Consider the following 22,180-nt stretch of genomic DNA (forward strand, 5'->3'; position numbering starts at 1 on the left):
TATTAGTGAAATCTAAAACAGAGATTACATTCTGATTTTTAACTGAACGTTCAATGTGGAAGATGGGGAAGCACCCCAAAACAAAATGCTTACATTTCCAAGCAGGAATTTGCTCAAGGTAGAAAGCTATTAAAAGACTTCTCATAAAGCAGGTAACTTAAAACCCATTACTGAAGAATTCATCAAAAATTCTTGATGGCCCTAAATTTGATGCTGGCAGAAGCAGGTAAAGCAATCTCTTCTGAGAATCTATAGCCAAAGCAGCCCAAATTCACATTACCTGTATGGACTACAACTTCAAACCAACATTTTATTTTGAATTGGGCCTGGATTTGGTAGTGCCTTAGGTACTGGCAGAAGCAAATGCAAATCCCTTTGGGAAAAATGTCTTTTCACCCATTCCTCAAAAAAATCCCACAGATTTTTAAGAAACATAAAATGATAACTTACACAAAAATACAAAGAATCAAGGTACCATAAGTGAGAACCAGCAGAAACAAGAAACATTAGAGTGATCTGTGTCAACTTTCAACGCTGGAGTCAAAATCTAAACCAAAAAAATACATAATGGTAAAAATGTGAATAATGATGATAAATATGCAGGTACAAAAGATACGGACAAGATTAACAAAGTTGGTTTTATGGAAACTGAGCAATATACCTGCCAACTGGTCAATATGCATTTTGTTCAAGTATATAAAAATGATTGATATCATACTGACCACATTCTCTAGCTACAGTGGAATACATGAGAAATCAGCAATAGGAAGATAATAAGAAAAACCTTGTAAGTTTGGAAAATTAAAAACACTTAAGATTAAAGAACAGTAAAACAAGCCCAAAAAGAATAAAAAGAAATAACTGAGTAAAGAGCATAAACTGATGAATATAAAACAAAAAATAAATTTAAAAAATAGGTAAATGAAGCTAGAAGTTGATTTCAAAGTTACAAATCCTTAGCAAGGGTGACAAATTAAGAGGAAAAGGCACACAAGAAAAAATCTTAAGGATAAAAAAGGTTCTAAAGAGAAAAAATATAAATAAGAAGGTAGCATTATAATTTCTTAATCCTAATAAAGCGTATCTACAAAAAAAAAAAAAAATCCTGCACCAAATATCTGATTTACTAATAACTTAAAGCTTGTAGGACAAGTAACAAGAGAAAAGAGTTCTACTGTTAACACCTATTCAATACTGTATCAGAAATACAAGTGAGTTCTGAAAAGATATCCAAGTCATAAAAAGTATAAAGTATCAAAACTGGAACCTACAGATAACATATTTATTTACATAAAAGCCCCCCAAAGAACCTACAGATAAATTATAAGAATAAAATTTCAGTAACATTAACTAATGGATACAATATATAACAGTAACATCTGTAAAACATAATTTGAAAAATACAATTTACAAAAAAACCAAAAAGTACTTACATATAACCCGAACTAAAGATTTATAAGTCCATTGCTTAAAAAAATTCTTTTGAGAGAAATAAAAATTTACTGAGAGAAAATATAGAAGATTTCAGTGTATGAATTCAGAGAGGAAGAATATCATAAATATATCAATTTTTCCCCAAATAAAAATGAAGGTAATAAAATTTTACTTGTAAACACAATAGTTTTCTTTTCAATTCTAAATTGGTCATTGAACAAAGGCCAAGAAAGTTAAGACAATAATAAAAACCAAAGTGGAGAGACAGACATGAAAATTTGATGTAAAGCTATAGTAAAACAAAATGGGATACCGGTATAGGCAGAGACAAACACACGAAAGCAACCAAATAAAGACATAAGAAACAGATCCATGAATATAATCAAACTGATTTATAGCAAAGCACTGCTGATTAGGAGGAAGGCAGAACAAGATCAATACATGATGTTAATATAACTGATTATCTTTATGCTAACAAAAGGAATTTGGTCTCACACCATACAAAAAAAAATCAATCTCAGAAGAATATGGAAGACAAAACTAAAAATCTTTAAAAGATATGACAATATCTTCATTTACTTAATTTCAATAAGGAAATATGTCTCCAACACAATCTCAATAAATTTGAAAACTTTAAAATTTGACATTATTAAATGTCAGATCAATATAAACACTGTTGATGGGATTCAAAGTTGGTATAAGCACACCTAAACATATTCCTAGAAGATTTTTTGTGAATCTAATTTTCATAAAATTCAAGACTATGACATGGTTCAGAAAACTTCTCTAACTTCATAAAGCTCCTTCTATTTTTATGCAGTCTCTAAAAGTACAACGGTATGTCTTGTAAGGTTTTCTTTTATCTCCCTCTCCCACTCTGTTCCCCTCTCCCACTTTCATCTCCTCTTTCTCTTTCCTCTGTCTCTGTTGCCCCTATGCTCCTCAATTTTGGTTCTGCTCCCAGAAACTTCTCAATGGGTCCCAGAAGCGAGCATTAGTGGGTAAGTCTTGAGAGTTCAGAGGTGGGCAACTTAAGTCACTGCAGGCCTCAGCACAGGTCCTTTACACTGATCCAATCAAGCAGGCAAAAACTCCCCAATTTCAAAGAGTCTAATTACATTTTCAAACGGGTTGTTCACCACTTTGAGGTGTTTCTATGCTCAGGTTCAGACACCCCAATGCTTCTACTTTCTTATGCATAAAAACTGATAAATTTAAGTCTTTTGTTAATCTTTCATCTGCTTGTATTTTGAGGTTCATGGAGATACTTCATCTCTAGCTTTTGTTACAAATGTTTTCATGGGTTTTGATTTTCTATCTAGTTGTTCTATTTTTATGTGGAAATTCGGAAAGATAAAAAGCAAAAAACTAAGTTTCACCCTCAGTGCAATCACTTCAGAACCTAAGAAAGGTCTGAGACTATATTTTATTTATTTATTTTTTATTTTAATTGGAGGCTAATTACTTTACAATATTGTGGTGGTTTTTGCCATACATTCACATGAATCAGTCATGGGTGTACATGTGCTCCCCATCCTGACCCTTCCTCCTACCTCCCTCCCCATTCCATCCCTCAGGGTCATCCCAGTGCACCAGCCCTGAGCACCCTGCTTCATGCATCAAACCTGGACTGGTCATCTATTTCACATATAATAATATACATGTTTCAATGCTATTCTCTCAGGTCATCCCATCTCCACCTTCTCCCAGAGAATCCAACAGTCTGTTCTTTACATCTGTGTCTCTTCTACTGTCTCGCATATAGGGTCATCGTTACTGTCTTTCTAAATTCCATACATATGCATTAATATATTGTATTGGTGTTTTTCTGACTTACTTCATTCTGTATAATAGGCTCCAGTTTCATCCACCTCATTAGAACTGATTCAAATGCATTCTTTTTAATAGCTGAGTAAGTTTCCATTGTGTACATGTACCTCAGCTTTCTTATCCATTCGTCTGGTGATGGACATCTAGGTTGCTTCCATGTCCTGGATATTATAAACAGTGCTGCGATGAACATTGGGGCACACGTGTCTCTTTCAGTTCTGATTTCCTTGGTGTGTATGCCCCGCAGTGGGATTGCTGGGCCGTATGGCAGTTCTATTTCCAGTTTTTTAAGGAATCTCCACACTGTTCTCCATAGTGGCTGTAATAGTTTGCATTCCCACCAACAGTGTAAGAGGGTTCCTTTTTCTCCGCACCCTCTCCAGCATTTACTGTTGGTAGACTTTTGGATAGCAGCCATTCTGACCGGTGTGAAATGGTACCTCATTGTGGTTTTGATTTGCATTTCTCTGATGATGAGTGATGTTGAGCATCTTTTCATGTGTTTGTTAGCCATCTGTATGTCATCTTTGGAGAAATGTCTGTTTAGTTCTTTGGTCATTTTTTGATTGGGCTGTTTATTTTTCTGGAATTGAGCTTGTCTTTTTTTTTTTTTTTTTTTTTGAGATTAAATCTTTGTCAGTTGCTTCATTTGCTATTATTTTCTCCCATTCTGAATGCTGTCTTTTTACCTTGCTTATTGTTTCCTTCATTGTGCAAAAGCCTTTAATTAGGTCCCATTTGTTTATTTTTGCTTTTATTTCCTTTACGATGGGAGGTGGATCATAGAGAATCCTACTATGATTTATGTCAGAGAGTATTCTGCCTATGTTTTCCTCTAGGAGTTTTATAGTTTCTGGTCTTACATTTAGATCTCTAATCCATTTTGAGTCTATTTTTGTGTATGGTGTTAGAAAGTGTTCTAGTTTCATTCTTTTACAAGTGGTTGACCAGTTTTCCCAGCACCACTTGTTAAAGAGATTGTGTTTTCTCCATTGTATATTCTTGCCTCCTTTGTCAAAGATAAGGTGTCCATAGGTGTGTGGATTTATCTCTGAGATTTCTATTGTGTTCCATTGATCTATGTTTCTGTCTTTGTGCCAGTACCATACTGTCTTGATGACTGTGGCTTTGTAGTAGAGCCTGAGTCAGGCAGGTTGATTCCTCCAGTTCCATTCTTCTTTCTCAAGACTGCTTTGGCTATTCGAGGTTTTTTGTAATTCCATACAAATTGTGAAATTATTTGTTCTAATTCTCTGAAAAATACCGTTGGTAGCTTGATAGGGATTGCATTGACTCTATAGATTGCTTTGGGTAGTATACACATTTTCACTATATTGATTCTTCTGATCCATGAACATGGTATATTTCTCCATCTATTTGTGTCACCTTTGATTTCCTTCATCAGTGTTTTATAGTTTTCTATCTTTTATTTCTTTAGGTAGATTTATTCCTAAATATTTTGTTCTTTTTGTTGCAATGGTAAATGGTATTGTTTCCTTAATTTCTCTGTTTTCTCATTGCTAGTGTATAGGAATGCAAGGGATTTCTGTGTGTTAATTTTATATTCTGCAACTTTACTGTATTCACTGATTAGCTCTAGTAATTTTCTGGTGGAGTCTTTAGGGTTTTCTATGTAGACGATCATGTCATCTGCAACAGTGAGAGTTTTACTTCTTCTTTTCCAATCTGGATTCCTTTTATTTCTTTTTTTGCTCTGATTGCTGCGGCCAAAACTTCCAAAACTATGTTGAATAGCAGTAGTGAGAGTGGGCATCCTTGTCTTGTTCCTGACTTCAGGGGAAATGATTTCACTTTTTCAACATTGAGGATAATGTTTGCTGGGGGTTTATCATATATGGCTTTTATTATGTTGAGGTATGTTCCTTCTATGCCTGCTTCTTGGAGGGTTTTTATCATAAATGGATGTTGAATTTTGTCAAAGGCTTTCTCTGCATCTATTGAGATAATCATGTGGTTATTATCTTTTAATTTGTTAATGTGGTATATCACATTGATTGATTTGCAAATATTGAAGAATCCTTGCATCCGTGGGATAAAGCCCACTTGGTCATGATGTATGATCTTTTTAATACGTTGTTGGATTCTGTTTGCCAGAATTTTGTTAAGGATTTTTGCATCTATGTTCATCAGTGATATTAGTCTGTAGTTTTCTTTTCTTGTGGCATCTTTGTCTTGGTTTGGTATTAGGATGACGGTGGCCTCATAGAATGAGTTTAGAAGTTTACCTTCCTCTGCAATTTTCTGGAAGAGTTTGAGGAGAATAGGTGTTAGCGCTTCTCTAAATTTTTGGTAGAATTCAGCTGTGAAGCCATCTCGTCCTGGGCTTTTGTTTGTTGGAAGATTTCTGATTATGGTTTCGATTTCTGTGCTTGTTATGGGTCTGCTAAGATTTTCTATTTCTTCATGGTTCAGTTTTGGAAAGTTATACTTTTCTAAGAATTCACCCACTTCTTCCAAGCTGTCCATTTCATTGGCAAGAGCTGCTGCTGGGAGTCTTATAATCCTTAGCATTTATGTGCTATCTGTTGTGATTTCTCCATTTTCATTTCTAATTTTGTTGATTTGACTCTTCTCCCGTTTTTTCTGGATGAGGCTGGCTAATGGTTTGTCCATTTTGTTTATCATCTTGAAGAACCAACTTCTAGCTTTGTTGATTTTTGCTATGGTCTCTTTTGTTTCTTTTGCATTTATTTCTGCCTGAATTTTTATGATTTCTTTCCTTCTACTCACCCTGGGGTTCTTCATTTCTTCCTTTTCTAGTTGCTTTAAGTGTAGAGTTAGGTTATTTATTTGATTTCTCTCCTGTTTCTTGAGACAGGATTGTATTGCTATGAACCTTCCCCTTAGCACTGCTTTTTCTGAATCCCATAGGTTTTGTTTGGGTTGTTGTGTTTCCATTTTCATTCATTTCTATGCATATTTTGATTTCTTCTGTGATTTGTTGGTTACTCAGAAGTGGGTTGTTTAGCCTCCATATGTTTGTATTTTTAATAATTTTTTTTTTCCTGTAGTTGACATATAATCTTACTGCATTGTGATCAAAAAAGATGCTTGAGATGATTCCATTTTTTTAAAATTTACCAAGGCTTGATTTATGGCCCAGGATGTGATCTATCCTGGTAGACGGTTCCGTGCACACTTGAGAAAAAGGTGAAATTCAATGTTTTAGGGTGAAATGTCCCAAATATATCAATTACGTCTAACTGGTTCATTGTACCATTTAAAGTTTGTGTTTCCTTGCTAATTTTCTGTTTAGTTGATCTATTCATAGGGGTGAGTGGGGTATTAAAGTCTCCCACTATTACTGTGTTACTGTTAATTTCCCCTTTCATACTTGTTAGCATTTGCCTTACATATTCTGGTGCTCCTATGTTGGGTACATAAATATTTATAATTGTTATATCTTCTTCTTAGATTGATCCTTTGATCATTATGTAGTGCCCTTCTTTGTTTCTTTTCACGGCTTTTATTTCAAAGTCTATTCTATCTGATATGAGTATTGCTACTCCTGCTTTCTTTTGGTCTCCATTTGTGTGAAATATCTTTTTCCAACCCTTCACTTTCAGTCTGTATGTGTCCCTAGGTTTGAGGTGGGTCTCTTGTAGAGAGCATATACAGTGGTCTTGTTTTTGTATCCTTTCAGTCTTTGTCTTCGGTTGGGGCATTCAACCCATATACATTTAAGGTAATTACTGATAAGTATGCTCCCATTGCCATTTACTTTGTTGTTTTGGGTTCGAGTTTATAAATCTTTTCTGTGTTTCCTGCCTAGAGAAGATCCTTTAGCATTTGTTGAAGAGCTGGTTTGGTGGTGCTGAATTTTCTCAGCTTTTACTTGTCTGTAAAGCTTTTGATTTCTCCTTCATATTTGAATGAGATCCTTGCTGGGTACAGTAATCTGGGTTGTACGTTTTTCTCTTTCTTACTCTAAGTATGTCCTGCCATTCCCTTCTGGCCTGAAGAGTTTCTATTGAAAGATCAGCTGTTATCCTTAGGGGATACCCTTGTGGGTTATTTATTGTTTTTCCCTTGTGACTTTTAATATCTGTTCTTTGTGCTTGATCTTCATTAATTTGATTAATATGTATCTTGGGGTGTTTCGCCTTGGGTTTATCCTGTTTGGGACTCTCTGGGTTTCTTGGACTTGGGTGGCTATTTCCTTCCCCATTTTAGGAAGTTTTCAACTATTATCTCCTCAAGTATTTTCTCATGGCCTTTCTTTTTGTCTTCTTCTTCTGGGACGCCTATGATTTGAATGTTGGGGTGTTTAACATTGTCCCAGAGGTCTCTGAGGTTGTCCTCATTTCTTTTAATTCTTTTTTCCTTTCTGCTTCATTATTTCCACCATTCTATCTTGCACCTCACTTATCCTATCTTCTGCCTCAGTTATTCTACTGTTGGTTCCCTCCAGAGTGCCTTTGATCCCAGTTATTGCATTATTCATTACTGATTGACTCTTTTTTATTTCTTCTAGGTCCTTGTTAAATTTTTCTTGCATCTACTCAATCCTTGCTGAGACTATATTTTAAAAAGTAACTCTGCACCAATGTTTTCTTAGGTCAGTTTCCCAAAGCAAAATGAGACCCAGTCAAGCTTATAATCTTTTACACAGCAAAGGAAACCATAAACAAAACAAAAAGACAAGCTAGGGGCTGGGAGAAGGTATTTGCAAATGATACAACCAACAAGGGCTTAACTTCCAAAATATACAAAAAGCTCATAAAATTCAACAAAACAATCCAATCAAAAAATGGGCATAAGAACTAGACAGACACTTCTCCAAAGAAGACATACAGATGGGCAACAGGCACATGAAAAGATGGTCAACATCGCTAATTATCACAATAAGGTACTGTGTCACTCCAGTCAGAATGCCAAATGTTAAAAGCCTACAAATAAATGATAGGGATTCCCTGGTGGTTCAGTGGTAAAGAATCCGCCTGCCAATGCAGGAGACATAGGTTCAATCCTTGATTTGGAAAGATCCCACATGTGGTGGAACAACTAAGCCCGTGAGCCACAACCACTGAGCAGACATGTGCAACTACTGAAGCCTACGGGCCCTAGAACCTGAGCTCCACAACAAGAGGAGCCACCACAATGAGAAGCCACCACTGCGACTAGAGAGTAGCCCCTGTTCGCCACAGTCTAGCCTGAGACCTAAGAAAAACCATGCAGCAACGAAGACCTAGCACACCCATAAATGAATAAAATTATATGTATATGTGAGTGTGTGTGCATATACATATATGAAAGAGTCTGCAAACTCTAAAAACAAAAATAATAAATGCTGAAGAGGGTGCAGAGAAAACGGAACCAACCCTCTCACACTGTTGGTGAAAATATAAAGTCGTGTACTCACAATGGAAAACACTATAGACATTCGTCAAAAAACTAAAACTACAGTTGCCATGTGATCCAGGAATCCTCAGATCAGTTCAGTCGCTCAGTCGTGTCCGACTCTTTGCGACCCCATGAATCGCAGCATGCCAGGCCTCCCTGTCCATCACAAACTCCCGGAGTACTCAAACTCATACCTATCGAGTCAGTGATGCCATCCAGCCATCTCATCCTCTGTCGTCCCCTTCTCCTCCTGCTCCCAATCCCTCCCAGCATCAGGGTCTTTTCCAATGAGTCAACTCTTTGCATGAGGTGGCCAAAGTATTGGAGGTTTCAGCTTCAACATCAGTCCTTCCAATGGACACCCAGGAATCCTACTCCTGGGCATATATCCAGACAAAACTGCAATTCAAAAAGATACACGCACCCCCATGTTCACAGAAGCACTATTTACAATAGCCAAGACATGGAAACATCTGTCTATCAACAGATAAATGGATAAAGATGGGGTACATACACATAAAGGAATACTAATAGGCCATTAAAAAAATGAAATAATACAATTTGCAGCAACAAGGATGTAACTACAGATTATCAAACTAAATAAATCAGAAAGAGCAAGACAAACACTACAAGGTATTACTTATACATGTAATCTAAAATATGACACAAATGAACCTACCTATGAAACAGAATCACAGATACAGAGAACAGACTGGTGGCTGCCAATGGGAGGGGGTTAGTGGAGGGATGGAGGGGTTAGGGGAGGGATGGAAGGGGAGGCTGGAATTGGGAGATGTAAGCGTTTGTCTAAAGAATGGATAAAGAAGATCCTACTGTATAGCAGAGAACTATATTCGATCTCCTATGATAAACCACAATTAAAAAGAATATTTTAAAAAAGAATGAATATATGTATAACTGAATCACTCTGCTGCTCAGCAATAATTAACAAAATGCTGTAAATCAGCTATGTTTATACTTCAGTTTAAAAAAGGCAACTGCTTCTATATTTTCTCTGATTGACGGAAATATCTACATTAATGTTTTAACTTGCTATTTAATCATGAACACATTCCATATCCATGATTGGGGCAAATCACTTAAATGTAAAATATATTTCTGAAAGAGAACACAATTATTTCATATGCAAAAGCCTAGAACTAAGTTCCCAAAGGAGCACCACAGTGAACACATGGGGATGCTGCCAGATACCATATGAACTATGAAAGTGGTTAAACCTACTTATTTAATTTAATGAAACTTTTAACATTTCTGTTGGCCGAGGGTCACTGTGAAAAAATTACTAAGATACCACAGGTGCCATAAAACCATGTATCTTAATGAAACTTGCCTTTTGGAAAGCAAATTTCACCTCATTTGATGATTTCATAAGATGAGTAAAAGAGTATAAGAATATACACATTCAAAGAAAGAACAACACTGTTAGCATCATGTAATAAACCAACCAATGAGGAACGTGGGAATTCATTTAATTTGATGTTTTTGGTTGGCTAGAGGAAGAAGGGGAGCCATAAATGACAAATAAATGTCAAACATTTATTTTAAACAAATATTTAGGTCATGGAGTCAAAATAACTTTTATGGCTGTTAATATGATAATGAAATGAACAGAAGCATTGCATTTTAAATGCAACTTTGAAATCCATCTCATTTTAGCAGGAATTATGTAACTGCAAATGAAGAGAACTTAAACAGTCCTGCAATTTGAGGCTTTTTACTCCCATTCCTTCATCTGTGGCTACAGCCATTCATTTCTAAGATTTTCGAGAGCAATGAACTATGAACCAGTTCACTGGCTTCAGGTATTTTATTTATTTTTGAATGAATTCCTTCCTCAGCTCACTCTTGCTCACCTCAACCCAATGCCAAAGAGCAACAATGACTGAAACCTTCATTGTTCTGCTCTATGCACTATATCTATTCTGACAATTCTTCGCTAAGTATATTCATTTTCCAAAAATTCTTTTTCATTTTAAGTGTTCTTTATATTATGTATCTGTAACATTAACATATCAGATTCTAAAATGCTTTGGTGTTAGTGCTGTTTTCAATCATATAAGAACTTATCAAGAAAAGGTTATAAGCTACTGGATGGCTCTAAGACACCATCCATTGTAAGATGCATCCTGATAACTTACAATAGAAGAAATGGAGTACACCACTGCTTACTTACATTTTCATTGCAGTAAATAAAAAGAAAAAAATTAATTTGTATTCAGTATTGTACAATACTCTCAAATACTGAATGGAAAGATCATCTATTAGATGCATTTGTATATGCACCATCAATTGTTAAATAATTAGGTAACTTGTGTTTTAAATGCTTTCCTTATGCAGAATTGTCAGTTCAATCGCTCAGTCTTGTCCGACTATTTACGACCCCATGAATCGCAGCACGCCAGGCCTTCCTGTCCATCACAAACTCCCGGAGATTATTCAACCTCATGCCCATCGAGTCGGTGATGCCATCCAGCCATCTCATCCTTTGTCATCCCCTTCTCCTCCTGCTCCCAATCCCTCCCAGGATCAAGGTCTTTTCCAACAAGTCAACTCTTTGCATGAGGTGGCCAAAGTACTGGCGTTTCAGGTTCAGCGCCAGTCCTTCCAATGAACACCCAGGACTGATCTCCTTTAGGATGGACTGGTTGGATCTCCTTGCAGTCCAAGGGACTCTCAAGAGTCCTCTCCAACATGACACTTCAAAAGCATCAATTCTTCAGCGCTCAGCTTTCTTCACAGTCCAACTCTCACATCCATACATGACCACTGGAAAAACCATAGCCTTGACCAGACGGACCTTTGTTGGCAAAGTAATGTCTCTGCTTTTTAATATGCTATCTAGGTTGGTCATAACTTTCCTTCCAAGGAGTCTTTTAATTTCATGGCTGCAATCACCATCTGTAGTGATTTTGGAGCCCCAAAAAATAAAGTCTGATACTGTTTCCACTGTCTCCCCATCTATTTCCCATGAGGTGATGGGACCAGATGCCATGATCTTAGTTTTGTGAATGTTGAGCTTTAAGCCAAATTTTTCACTCTCCTCTTTCACTTCCATCAAGAGGCTTTTTAGTTTCTCTTCACTTTCTGCCATAAGGGTGGTGTCATCTGCGTAACTGAGGTTATTGATATTTCTCCTGGCAATCTTAATTCCAGGTGTGCATCTTCCAGCCCAGCGTTTCTCATGATGTACTCTGCATATAAGTTAAATAAGCAGGGTGACAATATATAGCCTTGACATACTGCTTTTCCTATTTGGAAACAGTCTGTTGTTCCATGTCCAGTTTTAACTGTTGCTTCCTGACCTGCATACAGGTTTCTCAAGAGGCACGTCAGGTGGTGTGGTATTCCCATCTCTTTCAGAATTTTCCACAGTTTTATTGTGATCCACACAGTCAATTTTGGAGTAGTCAATAAAGCAGAAATAGATGCTTTTCTGGAACTCTCTTGCTTTTTTGATGATCCAGTGGATACTGGCAATTTGATCTCTGGTTCCTCTGCCTTTTCTAAAACCAGCTTGAACATCTGGAAGTTCACAGTTCATGTACTGTTGAAGACTGGCTTGGAGAATTCTGAGCATTACTTTGCTAGCATGTGAGATGAGTGCAATTGTGCAGTAGTTTGAGCATTCTTTGGTATTACATTTCTTTGGGACTGAAATGAAAACTGACCTTTTCCAGTCCTGTGGCCACTGATGAGTTTTCCAAATATGCTGGCATTTTGAGTGCAGCACTTTCACAGCATCATCTTTTAGGATTTGAAATAGCTCAACCGGAATTCCATGACCTCCACTAGCTTTGTTCATAGTGATGCTTCCTAAGGCCCAATTGACTTCACATTTCAGGATGTCTGACTCTAGGTGAGTGATCGTACCATCATGATTATCTGGGTTGTGAAGATCTTTTTTGTATAGTTCTTCCATCTGTTCTTGCCACCTCTTCTTAATATCTTCTGCTTCTGTTAGGTCCATACCATTTTTGTCCTTTATTGAGCCCATTTTTACATGAAATGTTCCCTTGGTATCTCTAATTTTCTTGAAGAAATCTCTAGTCTTTCCCATTCTGTTGTTTTCCTCTATTTCTTTGCATTGATCACTGAGGAAGGCTTTCTTATCTCTCCTGGCTATTCTTTGGAACTTTGCATTCAAATGGGAATATCTTTCCTTTTCTCCTTTGCTTTTCACTTCTCTTCATTTCACAGCTATTTGTAAGCCCTCCTCAGACAACCATTTTGCCTTTTTGCATTTCTTTTCATGGGGATGGTCTTGATCCCTGTCTCCTGTACAATGTTACGAACCTCTGTCCATAGTTCATCAGGCTTTCCATCAGATCTAGTCCCTTAAATCTATTTTTCACTTCCACTGTATAGTCATAAGGGATTTGATTTAGGAGATACCTGAATGGTCTAGTGGTTATCCCTACTTTCTTCAGTTTAAGTCTGAATTTGGCAATAAGGAGTTCATGGTCTGAGCCACAGTCAGCTCCTGGTCTTGTTTTTGCTGACTGTATAGAGCTTCTCCATCTTTGTCTGCAAAGAATACAATCAACATGATTTCGGTACTGACCATCTGGTGATGTCCATGTGTAGAGTCTTCTCTTGTGTTGTTGGAAAAGGGTGTTTGCTATGACCAGTGCGTTCTCTGGCAAAGCTCTATTAGCCTTTGCCCTGCTTCATTCCGTATTCCAAGGTCAAATTTGCCTGTTACTCCAGGTGTTTCTTGACTTCCTACTTCTGTATTACAATCTCCTATAATGAAAAGGGCATCTATTTTGGGTGTTAGTTCTAAAAGGTCTTGTAGGTCTTCATAGAACCGTTCAACTTCAGCTTCTTCAGCATTACTGGCTGGGGCATAGGCTTGGACTACTGTGATATTGAATGGTTTGCCTTGGAAACGAACAGAGATGATTCTGTCGTTTTTGGGATTGCATCCAAGTACTGCATTTAGGACTCTTTTGTCGACCATGATGGCTACTCCATTTCTTCTAAGGGATTCCTGCCCACAGTAGCAGATATAATGATCATCTGACTTAAATTCACCCATTCCAGTCCATTTTAGTTTGCTGATTCCTGGAATGTCAACATTCACTCTTGTCATCTGCTGTTTGACCACTTCCAATTTGCCGTGATTCATGGACCTAATATTCCAGGTTCCTATGCAATATTGCTCTTTACAGCATTGGACCTTGCTTCTATCACCAGTACCATCCACAACTGGGTACTGTTTTTGCTTTGCCTCCATCTGTTCATTCTTTCTGCGCAGCCGCTGCTCCTTACCTTGGATGAGGGGTATCTCCTCACGGCCGCCCCTGCTGACCTTGAACGTGGAGTAGCTCCTCTCGGCCCCCCTCGCAGAATTGTCAGGTATCTGAAATGCTGATCTGAACTGTCAGATAGGTGTTGAGTGTTTTCACAACATCTGGGAAATTGTTTATGGTTTGAGGTGGGCTGGAAATTTATTATTTTTTTTCTATTCAAAATTCTAAAATTTTGAATTTTACAGTACAGAATATAGGGTACCACTTCCTAAAAACCTGACACACAATAAAGATGCACCTGTATACTGAACTATGTATGTAACAAAAATATAAAAACACAAACAATGAAACAAAATTCAAACTAGTAAGTACTTACGGGGAAGGAAGCAATTTGAAGGGTGGGCATGGAAACATCTACATTAGGTACAATACGCAAGCTGCTGAAATATGTGTATTTGTTAAAAACAATAACACACCACATTTGCACTTATATAATTACTAGAAAAAAAAGACACACTAAATTGTTAACAGTAAAATTACAAACTTATACATTCTATAGCTCTGTAATTAAAAAAGAATAGAATGGAAATAAAATATTTAGTGGGAGGAGGAGAGAGGAGGAAACAGCAATACAATCACTGCCATTGTTTGTTCTCTAACATGATATATTTCACAAAGTTAATGTGGTATTTTAGATTATGAGGTATTCTTAAGGGACACAGAGACTGGGATGCATTAGATCCAGTTTATAGATAATATACATTGAACTAGCCAACATATAACATGATCAGTAAGCTCAAATTAAAAAAGGTAATATCCTAAAAATACTGGATATATATATGTAGCATTTCCCTCAGCACGTGTGCAATTTCTGTAACTTCTTTGTTTATTTTTATTACAACAATATGCCTTTGAACACCTATTATGTAACTGAAACCATTTGGTACTGGCAATACCAAAATATCAATAAATATGGCTCCAGTTTTCAAGAAGCTTAACATAGAAACACTGTCCAATACAACTTTCTACAATAATGGAAAAGTTCTATATCTGCACTGTTCAATATGGCAGCCATTAATAGCATGCAACTATTGAGCATTTGCAACATGGCTGACATAACTAAGAATTCAAATTATTTTATTTTATTTACATGAATTTAAATACCACTTATGGGGCTAGTCCCTATGGTATTGGGCAGCATGGGGCTATAGCAAGACAAGGGAAAAACAAACATAACTTTGGTTTGTCATAGTACACACTAAACTAGAAATAGGTAGAAAGGTTATGAAAGCAAGGGAAAGGCCATCACTTTGAATGGCTTCTGAAAGTACTGATAGAAGAAAAGGCATCACATGAAGAGGAACCCAAACAAGTAAAGGCATACACGTAAAAGTGCATTGCAGGGAGATTCAAAAGTAGTTTTATATTACTCATGCAAAAACTCACTATAAACAGAGAAGACAATGGAAATAAACGCATGTGGGATCACAATGCACAAAGATTATATGTAAGGTTTAGGAGCTCATCTTTACTGCATTAGAAAGGGGAATAGGCACTGGTAAGTTAACCTGGTAATTAATATGATTAGATCTGTGCTCATAGTTGGAATAAATTAGTGTAAATTAGAGGAAGATAAGAAATTCTAGCCAAAAACTGGAGTTACATTTCCTTAGAAGAAGCTTGACAATTCTTCTAAGAATAAACTGTAAACCATTTATATGATTAAACTGTCCTGTCTGAACTAATATTGCAGTCTGTCCATATAAATAAATTTCAAATACTCTATTCAAACTTTAGTAAGAAATAAAACACAAAAAGTAGATAGCAGCAGAAAAATCAATACTTCAATCAACGCCCATTTGAAAGTCACTAAGTTTTAGCACAAAGTTGAGGAAATGCATCTTCCCAAATAAGTTCCTAAGTCTTTAATCAAGTCCTCAATGAAATAAGAATTGGCAAAGTATTACCCTTTTTATTAAATTCTGGAACATTAGCTTATTATTATCAGAATGCTTAAATATCACTATAAGACATCAACGGCACTCCAAAAATAAAAGGCATCAAAGAGAAATTAAAACAAGTAAGATAAATTAAAATAGGTATAAACATGAATACAAAGAAATCCTACTTTATCCATGAAAAACAACAAATAAAATTCCACAAACATGGAATTTTAAAAAATCCAAATCATTTCATCTCAGCATACATATACAGATTCTAAGTGCTACCAATACAGTAGTAATTTATCTACTATTCCTTTGAATTTCCCATATGTAATTAGTATATCATCATAATTATCAGACCAGAAATTATACTTCTATACATGTACTTTCCAGAAGAGGCTTTTAAAAATAAAATAACTTTACAATAGAAATTTAAACAATTGTTTCCAAGAATATTCCAACATGCATTGACTGTCACTAGGTAAAAAGAGAAAATATTTTCAGGCAGAAAAACCCTAACTAAAAATGAATTTTCTGATAAGCTAAAAAGCCTGAATTATTTATAATAACGTGAGTGAAACAGTGTGACTCTAAACTATTTTTTTTTTAGCACAATGAACAGAAACCAGGAAATCTCTTCATGTATAAAATATAATCTGATTTTTATTCTTAAGTGTAAAGTTTGGAATTCTCTATTAATATGATTTCATCAAGTAAATTAATCACACTGTGTGATGATACAAAACTTCTATACTTTCATTTTACAAACTGGCTTACGAATACTAAAAAGCCACACAATCTAGAATTATGATATTCTTAAAAAAAAAAAAAAAACAACTTAGCATAATCTACCAAAATACAGAACCACCCAAGTAGTGTAACCAATGGAAACTTGTATGAGTCAAGGTAGCTGGAAGCGGCTGTGAGGCAGCAGTCACAGCTAGTGTGAGTGATGCACAAAGGCCAGGCTGACCAAGTCTGCAAGAGCAGTTCAGAGCAGAAAAGGGTGCAGGAGAACCGCTTCTTCATCGCCACAGCTTACTCTGGCTTATTAAATTCTAAAAATCTAGCAAGAAACTTCAGATATAAAACTGGGTCCAATTCTAGAAAGGTTAAATATGACTCTATTTTTCATTATGTATAGGACCTAAGTCTTGTTTTCAAAGGCTCTTTGTTATTTCACCATGAATTTTCTCCCCTGTTCACTTTTCCAATCTAAGGGAAGAAAAGACTAACCAGACTAAAATTAATGATTAGAAGATAAATGGTTAGTTAACAAAGCTGCTACTATCACACCAGTTGCCTTCACAGTCTGCAGAGAATAACACCTGGTGCTAAGGGGCAGAGGGAGGTTGTATATGTATTTGTGAAATAAGCCTAAAGTTTATTCCTACTTGAGTTATGAACTATTGCTTATTCTGAGTCACGACATCATTTGACATTAAATTATAGGCAAATTAATAAAACATATTTTCTTTGAGAAAATTAAATTCAAATATTATGGGTTTTAAAAAAATCACTATTTAATAGTACTACTGTTAAAATTCACCTTCTTTTAAAAGCTCAGAAAGAAACAGGAATATTACACTTCAACTATCCTTTCAGCATCCTTACACATTTAATAGAGGATGGATATTATTAACTACCTAAATAAATGAGAGAGCAAGAATCCAGTATTGTGAGGAAAGCAAGCTAATGATAATAGATAAGCTAATTCAATACAATTTGAGTGTCTGAGTACCCTGATCTTATTTCTTTTATACTCTAACCAGTTGTGTCTACATCTCTGTGATGCTATAGTACCCTGAATATAGTCCAAGACTTCAGATTTAGTTTTATAGGAATAATATGTGTAAAGACAATCAACATTTTGTTTCATGGAATATTAACTCTGAATCCGGCCATGAAGTCATAAATTGTGTATTAGATAAACTAAGTTTTGACATATATATACACACCAGGAAATTTATGCTCTGACACTAAAAGAACATATACATATTTATTATATAAATATATGTACATAATTTGTAATAATATACATTTATTATAAGCATGGTTTAGTCTGAAAAATGTTCTCAACTATTTCAACTGTCTAAACCAACATGCATATTTTTAAAATTATAACCACAATTTTTCAAACTCAGGTGTATCCAACCTGCTGATTCCAATTAAACACAACATATTAAGCAGTTCATGTAACTATATGACCAATAGAAAAAAAGAGAAGAAAATTGATCTTACCTGGTAGTTTCTTTTCTCAGATAATGTATGTCCATCAGTCCTCACCATAGAGTCGTGTCCTTTCCTCACAGTACTGGAGGCAATCAAATAGAACTGTCACTCAAGGGTCGTGTCACAGGAAGGACCGCCCACCAGTTCTCCCTCTAGAGTGGAATTATCCAAAAGCCGTCATAATTACTAACATGTAAACATATGAACAGCAGCAAAAATATCCAATATGATACATAGAAAACAAAACCAAAAGTACTTTTAATATTCTAATTGATCTTCCTCTTAACCATCTAGGAAGGGCTGGACTGGCAGACATACTTTATTTGAGATAGAAGTTATTAAATATGAAAACCTTTTCCCTTGCAATTAAAATTGTCCGCCAGACCACACACATAGGAAGAAAGTTACAATGAATAAAAATGAAGTGGACAAATAAATGCAGCCCTGAATTGACATACTTTTTCTTTTAAATAAACATTCTCCTGTTAGTCTCAGAAATGTTCAGTTAATTCAGATCTAGTCATTTAATTTCAAATTCCTCTCCTCCAAATGCTTATTTATATAGCTGCTATTTATTCAGTTTATGTGAATACATCATATAATCTTAGAATTGTAAACAGAGGCAAACCTAACTCAATAGTCCATTAAAATTTACCCCAATGAAAAGTAGCAACAAATGTCATCTTTCTGGATGCCTTAGTCCTTCAGCTCTCCAATTTCACACATGCTCTAACAATTTGCTTTTTCACATTAGGGCAAAAAATTAAGAGCTTATTTCTTAACCTGGCTAGAGGTAAACAAGTCCAACAATGACTAAGCACTGTAAACCTCAGGTACATTAAAAAAAAAAAAAAAAAAAAAAGATCACTGAGGCAGAGGTACTAATTGCCAGAGATGCTAACTCAAAAATGTAAATTGAATATGAAAGACCAAAAATTCAAAAGTGGTATCTACAAAGAATTTGCAAACAGCCATTTTCAAAACACAAGTTTTACTTTTACCTAACTTTTAGTACAATGTTTACTGCTTGCAATGTGGGGCACGAAGGTTCGAGTCCTGGATTGGGAAGATCCCCTGGAGAAGGAAATGGCAACCCACTCCACTACTCTTGCCTGGAAAAATCCATGGATGGAGGAGCCTCATAGGTTACCATCCATGGGGTCGCAAAGAGTAGGACATGACTGAGCGACTTCTTTCACTTTCACTTTCCCCTAGGAAAGTAGTAAGTACCATACTTACTAAGTAAAAACAGTTGCTAACCACTAAAAATTATATTCAAATTGAGAGCAATTATTTAACATCAGACAAAATTCACTTTGGAAGAGGATGATAAAAACATCTAATTTAAATTCATAAGAAATATGAACCAATTTTATTAAAACCAATAAACATGCATATACACAAACATATGGATTATCCCTAAAAAGCAATCTAGTAAGAAGAGCTGAATATTTTTCAAGGAAAACATTAAGATTAGTATTATTAGGTTTACATTTTAAAAAGAAGTCGTGTAATAAAAACCTATACTCCACCTCCCATTTTATGTTTGGTAACAAGTTAGTGGGTCCTTAATTTTGACCATCTTACATTGTAAATGTTTCATTAAAATACTTCAAAGATGCCTGGCTCTATGGCAAAAATGTAACTGTGCATTACCAAATTTATATGTACTACTGGAATTAAACATCTCTTTTAAAAGTAACAAAGAAGAAAAGTTTTTTTTAAAGAATAAGTACATTTATCACTTTAAATATAATCCTAGCAAGGAACTGGATTATTCATAAAGAAAAATGATCTAGTGAATGGGGGGGGGGGGGTCAAGAACAGTTTAAGTGACATACATTCAACTCCAATTTAAACGTTCATGACAGTCACAAAATGAGAAAGAAAAGTATTTATTATGCATCCCACATCCCCAAAACAACATTAACTCTGTTTCAATGTATTTTATAATATTAATAGATTAAAACAGCACTTGCCTCATTAACATGTTCATGACAACTCTGAATTCAGTGAGCAGTAAGTGTAAAATTTCAGTTTTTTCTTAGGAAATAAGCATGTTTTCCTTCTTAAATAAGTTTAAAAATAAGTTGATGCACTATCTTTCATTTGTATTAGTTTAATAAAAGATATGTCAGAAATCTAAAGTCAGGCAAGGCTATCCCATTTTCAACAGCATAACATTATACATATAAAAGAGATGATTAGGACTTTTTCTACTAAATAATATTATCATTAAAAATAAAAGTTAATATTTAATCTGTACATTCACCAGATAAGAGAAAAATACTAACTTTGGAGTACTATGGATTAGTACAAAAGTAAAACTTGTTTCTTTTGTTTCCCCAGTGTGGGTAACGCTAGGTATTTCATGGCTTAGGGTTTCAAACAACAGCCACTATAGGCACACCTCCAAGAACTGCAGGTTCGGTTCCAGAGCACAGCAACAAAGCAAATATCACAGTGAAGCAAGTCATGCAAATTTTTCGGTTCCCCAGTGCACATAAGTATTTGTTTACACTATACTGCAGACTATTAAGTATACAACAGCATTATGTTTTAAAAGAAAAACAATGTACATCCCTTAACTTTAAAAAAAAATTTATTGCTAAAAAATATTAACCATCTCTGGAGCCTCCAGTGAGTCATCATCTTTCTGAAATAGTAACATCAAAGATCACTGATCACAGATCACAGAAACAAACACAAGAATGAGAAAGTCTGAAATAATCTGAGAATTCCAAAATGGGATAAAGACGTAAAGTGAGCAAATGTTGGAAAAACACCAACACTTGTTTGATGCAGGATTACCACAAATCTTCAATTTGTAAAAACTCAATAGAATTAAGCACAACAAAATGAAGTACAGTTGTCAGGGGAACCACTGACTGAAACTACCCACACTGGCCAGACATGCGAGTACCCACTTAACAACAGGAGGCTTTGGTGAGGAACACAGAACTAACAAGCTACCAACTGGAATAACTTGGGAGAGAGAAGACCCCAGTCCACATGTCCATCAACCTCTCAGAGTCCTCCCTGGCTGAGTGACACATGTGCCACCAGGAAGGACCCCGAGTCAGAATGATCGGCCAGAGACAACCCTGAAACGAATCCCATTTCGATAAAAGCCAAGACTACAAGCCAGGTGGCAGAGCAGCCCTGCTGGGTTCCCTAACGATGCCGCTCCTACCTGGACACCCCCTTCCAGTAAAGTCTCTGGCTTTGTCAGCACATGCGTCTCCTCGGACAATTCACTGCTGCGTGTTAGACCAGAGCCCACTCCTGGGCCCTGGAAGGGGTGCCCCCTCCTGCAACACAATGTGCCTGAATGTGTCCTAACCAATATAGGAATCAATATTCTATACTGAACAATAACTAAGAATCATTATCTTCTTTTAGTAAACAAAGGAAAAAAAGAAATGAAGGTACTCCATTTTCTTCTAGGTAAACAGATAACATCTGTCAAAATGATCTTACATTAAATTAACATTTGTCACCACTATCCTATATTAAATAAAAATGCTCAATAATAGACTGTGTTGATGCTCATATTAGGAATGGAAGGACAGTGAATAGATAAAAAAGTGTGAATAGATATGTGAGACAGAGAATATGTGAAAGAAAGTAAAAAAGAGAAAGAACATGCACCCTAAGTTTTACTAAATTTACTAAAGTTCATGCACTGTTTTCCTCATAAATTTTAAAAAGTCATAAAAGACAAATATTTATAAAACTAAAATGAAGTTTTCTATAAGGCAGTGATGCCAAGACAGAAAAACAGATTGTATTTACCTTTCTATCTTAAATAACTAAAAAACTAGGAAAAAATATATCAAACAATGATTTTCAGAAACTGAACATCATCTCAGGCCAGAGATCATCAAGAGAAAAGAGGAAATGAAGTAAGCTTTATTGCCTATAGAGTTATGAGCTGAAACACAGGGAGGGGGTTAGGGGCTGGAACCCAATCTGAGCACCAAGAGTCTCTACGAGTTAAGGCAAAAAAGAGTTGAATTAGGGGAACCACCAAAACAGCTAGAATTTCCAGGGCAAATGGAGAGAAGGAAGCTGCAGACAAAGGGCTCCGAAAGTCTAGACAGA

General features: G+C 35.8%; 1 protein-coding gene across 6 annotated transcripts in view; it reads right to left on the reverse strand.

Annotated features, from left to right (window-relative positions):
- The window catches only part of CNOT2 (CCR4-NOT transcription complex subunit 2), a 119,203-nt gene that overhangs the window by 60,190 nt on the left and 36,833 nt on the right, over positions 1-22,180 (reverse strand). For 3 of the 6 annotated variants that reach the window (XM_065934634.1, XM_065934630.1, XM_065934633.1), the window contains exon 2: positions 18,086-18,158. In XM_065934634.1, coding sequence (XP_065790706.1) covers positions 18,086-18,158 — 73 coding nt within the window. Of the gene's footprint in view, positions 1-18,085; positions 18,229-22,180 lie in introns of all 6 variants that reach the window. The other 3 variants (XM_065934635.1, XM_065934631.1, XM_065934632.1) reach the window with 1 other exon arrangement.

This window comes from Muntiacus reevesi, chromosome 4 (assembly GCF_963930625.1).
Source record: "Muntiacus reevesi chromosome 4, mMunRee1.1, whole genome shotgun sequence".
NCBI lineage: Eukaryota > Metazoa > Chordata > Mammalia > Artiodactyla > Cervidae > Muntiacus > Muntiacus reevesi.